The 10,000-nt window shown below is 46.3% G+C and overlaps 1 protein-coding gene across 2 annotated transcripts in view; it reads right to left on the bottom strand.

Annotated features, from left to right (window-relative positions):
- LOC128616350 (myosin-9-like) overlaps positions 1–10,000 on the bottom strand; it is a 48,261-nt gene that overhangs the window by 12,020 nt on the left and 26,241 nt on the right. For both annotated transcript variants that reach the window (XM_053638956.1, XM_053638955.1), the window contains 9 exons: positions 7,802–7,894; positions 7,639–7,702; positions 6,857–6,955; positions 4,452–4,595; positions 3,955–4,050; positions 3,440–3,711; positions 3,167–3,340; positions 1,981–2,154; positions 1,753–1,867 (listed from right to left, as the gene is read on the bottom strand). In XM_053638956.1, coding sequence (XP_053494931.1) covers positions 1,753–1,867; positions 1,981–2,154; positions 3,167–3,340; positions 3,440–3,711; positions 3,955–4,050; positions 4,452–4,595; positions 6,857–6,955; positions 7,639–7,702; positions 7,802–7,894 — 1,231 coding nt within the window. The remainder of the gene's footprint in view (positions 1–1,752; positions 1,868–1,980; positions 2,155–3,166; positions 3,341–3,439; positions 3,712–3,954; positions 4,051–4,451; positions 4,596–6,856; positions 6,956–7,638; positions 7,703–7,801; positions 7,895–10,000) is intronic.

The raw sequence follows: 10,000 nt of genomic DNA on the forward strand, positions 1-10,000 counted from the left end.
GGAAAAACAAAGGCACACAATGAAAGCAGATAATCCGTGCTGTCAATCTGGGAACTTTAACCGAATTAACATTTTGCGATCGCGTTATTCGAAGTGTAGAGGCGTGAGCGAAACTCCCTCCTGCTCTCGAAGCGATTCCTCCCACAGTACTTCCTGTTGTCCTTCAAAAGCTAAATAAACCCCAAACCAAATCCTAGTAGATGTAAGAGATCCTCCACGTAAATCAAAAGCCTCTGCACCGGCGCAGACGGCGAACGCGGGCTTTCACAGCCGGACACGGCGCGTCTCTAGCTACGCGACCCCGGTCGGCTACTAGGGAGCCGTCGAGGTCGGAGTTGAACGCTTCGTAAACGTAAAAACGTATCCTCCATGGAAGGAAGTCCGCTCACCGAGCCGTACCGAGGGCTCTGTGGACGCGGATCTCCCCCACACGAGCGCAGTTTCAGAACCGATACGTTCCTCAGATAAACTTAATAAATAAATACATTTTAAAAAAAGGATTCGTAGCGGAAACGCGACCTGTAGCCTGCGTACGGCCATTTCCTCCATCGGTTTTAATTTTATTTGAAATGACGGGTCGACTCGTCAAACACACAAACAACGTGCAATCCCTGGTGTGTACAGACCTGAACACATCATAACAGCACCGTGTGTGTGTGAGTGATCCTAGAATGATGAATCAAGTTCCACAGTGGTGTGATTACACGCTTGTGTGTGTGTGTGTGTGTGTGTGTGTGTGTGTGTGTGTGTGTGTGTGTGTACTGTGCAGGTCGGTGTGTCAAACAGAAGCAAACCCATGCAGTTTATATACCCATCTCCGCAGTACCCAAGACCAAGAGCAGGGGAGCCCCAACCACGCTATTACACAGAGAGGGAGAGAGGAAGAGAGATGAGCGCAGGCTGAGAAACAGTCACTCGCACACACACTCGCGCACACACACTCAAAATGGAGGGTATCTACTGTCACAAGTGATCACACGTCGATGTGAACGTGCGACGTTATAAATCTCGCACTCGTAATCGGACTTCGTGCAACGCGACAGCGGTTAACGTTTCACTCTTCTGAAAAGCCATCCCCCGCTGATGCTCCTCCCACTGACGAGATCGAGCGACAGCGCGGAGGCGGCGTCGCTTTTCACTCGCGCTCATCGTGTCACAAACGAAAGACTTGCTTTTCTATCCGGAACGGGATCTTCTCCGTACGTGACGAGCGGAAAAACAAACTTCGCAGATCAAACGATAAATAAAGCGGTCGTGGATTTGCACGGACTCCTAAAACGATTCGCCCGCTATTCAGTCGGACAGGAAATACCTCCACAGCCAGCAGGATAAAGACATAAAGAGAACGAAGAGCGGAGGGCGGGGGGAATGGGAGAGAGAAAGGATGGACAGAATGAAAAGAAAAGTAAATAGAAAGATGTCACCTGACTCAGAATGGAGGAAAGGAAAACGCTGATAAAAATAAGCTCTCTGACAACTCGGCACCTCTGAGAGCCGAAAACAAAATGAGGACGGACGTGAGGACGGACACAGAGGAGCGGGAGAGAAGACGTGAGAACGAGGGATGGACAGAGGAACGGCAGAAAAAACGAAGAAAAGATGTGAAAAGAGAGTCAGCATGGGGGAATACATAACCGAAATGAAACCCCGGTGGTGGTCCGACCTGCATCAGGAATCTCACAAGGAAAGTAAATACACCACTCGAGGAATTGAGAAAACACCGAAACCCGGTCTCCGCCGCCCTCCACTCACCGTCCTTCCACAGCTCACACACAAACTTATCAGTGGACTGGTTGAGCAGCGACGCCACGTTATCGTTCAGAGGGTCCATGTTCTTCATCAGCCATTCGTCAGCTTTGTAGTCCACCTGAGAACCAGACGTTTATTATTTGTTTATTTATTTATTTATTTATTTTGAACACGCTTTAACATCCAGTGGACGCGGGAGATCTGCTCAGACGCTCTTTCCACCCAGCGTACCTTTCCGGCGTAGTGGATGACGCAGAAGTCGGCCTCGTCCTTCAGTTTCTTGGGTTTGAAGAATTTGGGGTGTGTGCCCTGCTCCTGCAGAACCTTCTCCACAAAGCTCTTATCTGTGGCTTTGGGGAACCAGCACTCCTCATCCAGCAGGGCCAGGATACCCGGAGGACTCGCCTGCAGAACACCCACGCACGAGGGGGAGACACAAACACACACCACCTCAAGAACAAGACTATTCCAAGATGTCACTATGGAATTAGTGAACTTTTTTTTTCCCCCCATTTTTATTTTTCAAAGCCCGCTTTCACACCTACGGTCCGCTCCGAAACTATTGGAACGGCGAGGCCAATGCATTATTTTGTGCTGCACACCACAGACATTCGGGTTCGAGATCAAAGGACGGATACGAGACGAGACTTTAATTCCCTGGTATTTACACCTAGACGTGCAAAACCTTTTGTAATGGATTTTTAGGTCGAACAAAAGTATAGGAACAGATCGGTTCAACAGGTAATATTCAGTTGCTGAGAAGCTGGAGAATCGCTGACATCACCAAATTGATGTTTGTTTCTTTTTTTTTTTGTGCGTGTTGCTTTTCCAGGCTTTTAACCGTGGGCCTCTTTCCACTGCCACATGTTTCGGAGGGTATCTCCCTTCAGTCTCCTCTTCGGTTAAGGGTTAAAGTCTAGCGATTGACACGTTCCAATATTTTTGCTCACCTACAAATTCTGTGGTCGGATACAAGACGTGCTACGTTCTATGCCGTTTAACGCATCTGCATGTAAATACTAGGAAATTAATGCTGAAACTCTGGAATGTCTTCGGTAAATTAAAAAAGAAATAAAAAAATTAATTGGTCTCGCCGGTCTAATAGTTTCGGAGGGGACCGTATTAGTCTGTTTATATAAAAAAAAAAAAAAAAAAAAAAAAGAAGAAGACTGTCCGTGAAGGCGGAGTTTTTGCTGAGGGTTTAAGTGACTAGATTGTGGGAATAAACTAAACACTCCACTGATGTTTACAGTTTGACTAACAACTGGTCTGAAGTGATCTAGGATTGTTTATGGCAAATCTGGCAACCTTCCTAGTCAAAATAAATAATCAATCCGCAGTGGTGAATGAAACAGCGCCGGACGCGAGCGTCTAGCCGTGCGTAAACGGGGTCGAAGCGCTCGGGCTTCGGACTTACAGGCTTCTCGATGAGGTCGATGCAGGGCTGCAGGTCGAGGCCGAAGTCGATGAAGCTCCACTCGATGCCCTCGCGCTGGTACTCCTCCTGCTCCAGGATGAACATGGTGTGGTTGAAGAGCTGCTGCAGCTTCTCGTTGGTGTAGTTGATGCACAGCTGCTCGAAGGAGTTCAGCTGAAAAAAAGATGAAATAAAAAGAGAACTCTTTAGAACGCTCCGTCGCGCTTCCACAACACGGCCGCACCGGAAAGGATCCAGAACCCTCGTCAGTACCTCGAAGATCTCGAAGCCGGCGATGTCCAGGATGCCGATGAAGGACGCGCCCTGGCGCTTGGTCTTGTCCAGGGCTTTGTTGATGCGCATGACGAGCCAGCGGAACATCCTCTCGTACGTGGCTTTGGCCAGAGCCTCCACGGCGAACTCCGCCTGCTCCTGCGTCTGCGCCTTCTGCACGTAGTCCCGGCCCACCTTGATGCGGGGACTCAGGATGGCCCGGGTGAAGTCCGTCACGTTCATGCCCATCAGGTGGCACACCTTCTGCGCCGCTGGAGGGGAGAAAGAAGAAAAAAAAAGGGAAAAAAAAAAAAATACACAGACGGAGGGGAGAGTTAGTATTAAAGTCCCAAGATCACGACAGAGATGTGTATGAAACTCAAGTGGGCGGGGCTAATCTCATGTAAATCCTGTGTAAACAGAGAGCCACAGATTTAAATATACCCAAACAGAGTCGTTCGAATATGTGGCCACGCCCACTCTGAAGGTAATGCTGGGATTCTGAGATATATCACCTGTATCATCAGGCATGGAGGCTTGGTCCGAGTGACGCTCCTTCTTAAAGCTGATGTTCCCCAGCTGCAGGACAGAGGAGATGACACGCAGCAGACCTGCAACACACACACACACAGTTAGTATAGAGAATACATGACAAAATTCATTTACTGATTATGAAATATGATATTTTATACTCCTATTTTCCTTTTAGTAAAAGCCCCCTTGTAAAAAGTAAGTGTTAGCGAGTTTGATGTTAGTGGCTAAAATATTTTACGTGACAGAATGTCAGTACATGTTCAGCACATAGAGAGAAATTTGAAAAAAGGAAATTAAACCTATTTCCCCCCTCATTTAATATTTAAATACCGGAGGTTCATTTATACCTGATCAGATCGACCCCTTTATCATCATCTTAAAACGAGTGTATAATACAGGACAATATGATGCATTAATAATTTAATACACCTTTACAGAGTTCTAAGCGTGTGTGTGTGTGTGTGTGCGTTCCTCTCACCGATCTGCTCGTCCTCGGGGATGCTCATGATGCGCATGGCCTCCAGGGTCTCAGTGAACAGGTCTTTGTCCTGTTGTCCAGGGATGGTCACATTTCCGTTGGACAGGAAGCGATACTTGTTATAGCCCTCCAGACACAGTTCATCTACACACACACAAACACACACACACACGTCAGTTAGAAAAAACAAAAAAGTGTAAAATCTGATACTAGCTATGGCTCTTAGACTTCTAAAGACCGTCTAATCTTTGCCTTAAGAAGTTCTCGATCAGCTAAAACAGGCGAGTTTTTGGTTGGAGACGAAACCTGCAGGAAGAGAGATCTCGAGGAAGAGCAGTGGTGATCACTGATGTCCAAAATATGTATGTGTAATATGTAATATATATACACAGAGCCAAGAAAAAGTATGTGAACCTGTTGGAATTTCATGTTTTTCTGAATAAATTTGTCATAAAATGTGATCTGATCTTCATCTCGGTCAGGGGTATTGACAAATATAATGTGCCTAAAAGAATAACAAAATAAATTCTGACTCTCATGTCTTTATTGAACACACTCGTTCAACATTCAAAATGGCAGTGGAAAAAGTAAGTGAACCCTTAGAATTAATAACTGGTTGACCGCCCCCTTGGCAGCAATAACCTCAACCAGGCACTTCCTGTAGCTGTGGATCAGACCTGCACATGGTTCAGGAGGAATTTTAGCCCATTCTTCCTGCAGAACTGCTTTAGCTCCATCATATTCTTGGGACGTCTCATGTGTCTGGCTTTCTTCAAGTCATTCCATAGCATCTCTATTGGGTTGAGGTCTGGGCTCTGACTCCGCCCCTCCAAAAGGCGGATTTTGTTTTTCTGAACCCATTCTGTTGTGGACTTGCTCCGGTGTTTTGGGTCATTGTCCTGTCGCATCACCCAACTTCTACACAGTTTCAGCTGATGTACAGACATTCTCACATTATAATGAAGAATTGTCTGATATACTTGGGAGTTCATCTTCCCCTCAATGATTGCAAGCTGGCCAGGCCCTGATGCAGCAGACCAGGCCCAAATCATGATGTTTCCTCCTCCATACTTCACGGTTGGGATGATGTTTTCATGATGATATGCCGTGCCCTTTCTACACCAGATGTAGTGCTGTGTGCTTTTTCCAAATAGTTCAATCTTAGTTTCATCAGTCCACAAAACATTTTGCCCATACTGCTGTGGAGTGTCAATGTGCTCTTGTGCAAACTTCAGGTGTGCAGCAGTGTTCTCTTTAGTAAGCAGTGGCTTCCTTCGTGGTGTCCTGCCGTAGATACCCTGCTTGTTCAGTGTTTTGCGTATTGTAGACTCATGAACAGAGATGTTAGCCAGTTCCAATGATGCCTTCAAATCTCCGGCTGTCGTTCGGGGTTGTTTCTTTACATCATCGATGCGTCTACGTTGTGCTCTTGGTGCCATTTTGACTGGGCGCCCACTTCTTGGTAGAGTAGCAACAGTCCCAAAGTGTCTCCATTTATAGAATGTTTGCCTAACTGTAGACTGGTGAATTTCTAAAGTCTTTGAAATCACTTTGTGACCCTTACCAGCTTTATGTAAATAAACAATTCTTGATCGTAGCTCTTCTGAAAGCTCTTTTTGGCGAGGCATGGCTCACATAAGTGTGTGCTTCATGTGCAGAGCAAACTCCAAAAGTTTGAGGGGTTTAAAACCTGACTCCAATTAGCTTTTTTCAGGTCATTAACTCAAGGGTTCACATACTTTTTCCACAAGCACTATGAGGTTTTTTTGGTTGTTCTCAAAGACATGAGGGATCAGAATTTATTTTGTGTTATTATTTTAGACACATTATATTTGTCAATACCCCTGACTTAGATGAAGATCAGATCACATTTTATGACAAATTTATTCAGAAAAACATGAAATTCCAAAAGGTTCACATAGTTTTTCTTGCCACTGTGTATATAAACACACACACACACACCAAACTGTGTTCCCCAAAGAGTCTGCAGCCTCTGTTGAAAGCACATGGTTAAACACATCTGACTATTGAAATATCCAGCAGGGGGCGCTAGTTAACGACAGAAAGGGATTTTGTGACGTGGACACAGTTGCTTGCTCATTTTGCAGTAAAATCTCATTTCATTAAACTCCTGTTTCATGGCATTAAATGCACAAATAAACGGATAACAAAAAAAAAGAAAAAGTATGACGTCACTGCTTAATAGATAAAAGTCATAATCACTGACGTTGCTGTGGTACAAGAGGAATAAAACGCTCCAGGATCTACTATTACAGGAAAATACTCGACTCGGGGTAGTAACAGTGACCCGTCTCATCGTTGAGTATTTTCCCATAACAGCATGCCACGGAGACGTTCACTCCATGTTCGTCTGAAGGACTGTGGGCTTCTGGAAGGAAACTCACTGCGTAGTTTGTCGCCAGCTCCGGTGAGCATGTAGTAGAAAATGTGGAAGGTTCTCTCCTCCCTGGCCTGGCGGATGGCGCGGGATTTCTCCAGCAGGTCTGAGAGAGCGCTGGTTAAGGAACGTAACCTCGCGTGCATCCGACAGCTTCACGTGGCCACGTCCACTAGGGGGCGAGCCTGAGCCGAAACGACTAGCGATTTCGGAGCAACTGTTTGGGCACACGTTTGTCGAGACTTTTTTTTCGAGACTCAAAAACCGTACTCGAGTACAGGGTTCGAGACACAGCTACAGTTTATCCAGTCTGCTGCCGACGGCTTCCTGCAAAGCAAGGGCGTGCAAACTTTTGTGCTCAGCTGCAGGCATGAAATTTTTTTATGGTTATTATAAGAAGTAATGTTCTTCCAAAATAACTAAATAAATAAATAAATCAGACCTGCTGCTGCTTGAGCAGCATTTCATTTTGAATCTTTCTGACTGGGCGTGGCCTAATATTTTAATGAACACACCTGCTAGGCTAGCTTTGCCTCGCTATTCTGTTCAGACGGGGGAACAACAAAAAAACAAACAAACACACACACAACTATGGTTTTGACAAATGCTGTGATGGCATTCTATCAGCTTTACAACTGGCCAGGATGAAGCTCCACCCAAGATTAGCCACGCCCACTTTACACAATCAGGGCCTCTATGTGGACTTCCGCACATCACTAACGATTTCGACTGATGAGAACGCGATTAGCGGAGGAGGGTAAAAAACGACGTGAAGCAGTGAAAGGATACAGGTCTCGATGTTGGCGCCGACGATGTAACCGTTAACGTCGAAGTTGATTCTGATGAATTTCCCCTGGAAAAGGAAAACAGGAACAGGAAACACACATCTTCAGATCAAAGAACAAAGCGAAACACACAGCCGTGTTAAACCGGGTCACAGTGAGGCTCTTACGAATCTCGACGAGTTGTCGTTCTTGACCGTTTTGGCGTTTCCGAAGGCCTCGAGGATGGGGTTAGCCTGCAGGAGCTGCTTCTCAAGCTCCCCCTAGAGGTCACACACACACAGCCAATACACACACACACACACACACACACACACACACACACACACACACACTCAGCATGGTGACGATATAAAACAGTGATGCACCAACATCCCAAACCTGACAGAGCAGAGTGGGGGAGGAATCTGCACGACTCACCGTGGCTTAGCATCTCATCGACTGCCTATGATTAGCGTAGGAAAAGCGCAAATACACACACACACAGCAGCACACACACACACACACACACACTCACTCACTCATTCTCTCTCACACACACACAAAGCAGTTCCCAGTGTTAACCCGAGCACAAGAAACCCCAACACCTCAGAGAAACCTATGACCTCATGCACAGCTGGATCACCTAAACCAATCCCATATTAGATTAGATCCGGGTTAACGCGAATCCGACTGGGGGTCCCAGGTGAACATCACAAACACATTCGCTACACCATACATTCTTAAACCCGTTCTTCTACAGGCGCCTGGCGAACCTCCCATAACCGAACCTCCCATAACCGAACCTCCCATAACCGAACCTCCCATAACCGCGACAAACTCGTTCCTGCCATTTACAAAGCGATGACGTAATCTGATCACGGGGAAAAACACCAGGTTTGCACGAATCAGACTTTAATCAGATTACGTTCGGACTACGCGACACACCTGCTTCATTCAGATTACGAAGGACAATACCAGGTAGGGTCAGGCTCCGTCTCGATCGCGTTCATGTGCAGACGGATGCAGACAGACCGAAGAGATCCGATTAAATGGTATACATGCACCGAGTAATCCGATTACTCCTCCCGAGCTGAACCCAGGTGCTTCCAGCGGCGGTCTGGAAATATGACATCATCATGATGGAGGGCTGTAATCGGATATAAACTGCCACCGTATCTACCTGCATAATCGGATAACTTCTGAAAGCGTGCGCGTAAACAACAGCTTGTTGTTATGGTAACAAGAACAGCCCTAGCATATTGTCTACTTCAAATACATAGTGTGTAGCACTCTAAATAAATAAATACGCCGCGAAGCCAGATCAACTCACCGCTTCCTCCTGCATCTACGACGATAACCGGCTGTACGATACACTACATCGCAATATCGGATCCGTACAATGCCGTTACCATGGGTACGACAAAACATTTTCTACGTTTGTTGTTTAGCAGCTGTAATTAATCATACTAACGTGACAGGAGCTCCGGAGGAATTAACGCTGGCAAACTACAAGCGTGTTTGTGTTTAAATAAACAGAACTCGTGTTTCAATACTCTTCAACAACGCGGCACTTCGTTCCGTTACGTTTACTGCATCTGGGCGGAGCTATAACGTGCTCGGTTAGCTTAGACGTTATAGGAAGCGGCGACTTTGTTGCGTTTCGGTGCGACTTTAAAACAAAACACACGCCTCCCAATTTCTGCTTTTGTACGTCCTTAATAACAAACCACAACACACACACACACACACACACACACACACAGACGCAGAGCAAGCACACGCACGCACATCAGACACAGCACAGCGGCTGATCCCAAACCCGAACCCACACACGGACAACAAACATGAAGACGGAGGCCATTCAGACAGACCGGATCGTTCCGGTTTTGAGTAGATGTGTGTGTGGGGTTTTTCGGTCTTATTAACGTTTAGACAGAGAAAGGGACATTGAGCGTTCCACAACATTATATGTAACTATAAATGGATAAAAAGTATGCCGTGTTATTCTTGAATTAATTTAAAATGAAAGGAGTAGTAAACCACTTCCTGTGTTTTATCATGCAGTTATTGGGAAAGTCAACGTCGCGGCAGCTGATTGGACGTTGGCGGGTCGGGCGGGTTCTCCGTGTGTCTGGGTTATTGTGTGTGTGCAGTGAGGGGGTGTGTGTGTGTGCGTGTGGTGAGGGGTTGGGGAAGATAGCGTGGTTTGTTAGTGAACTGGAGTGAGACAGGAACACTAGTGTGAACAGTGTGTGAGCAGCATGATGGAGTTAGTGAGAAGGTCAACTGCGTCTCTAACCAGGGCTGGGTTTCCCCCCCTCGCTGCTGATTAACTACAAAAATAAATAAATAAAATAAAACACAGCGTGGAACTCCGGCTCTCGTCT

Source organism: Ictalurus furcatus, chromosome 12, assembly GCF_023375685.1.
Source record: "Ictalurus furcatus strain D&B chromosome 12, Billie_1.0, whole genome shotgun sequence".
In the NCBI taxonomy this organism is placed as follows: Eukaryota; Metazoa; Chordata; class Actinopteri; order Siluriformes; family Ictaluridae; genus Ictalurus; species Ictalurus furcatus.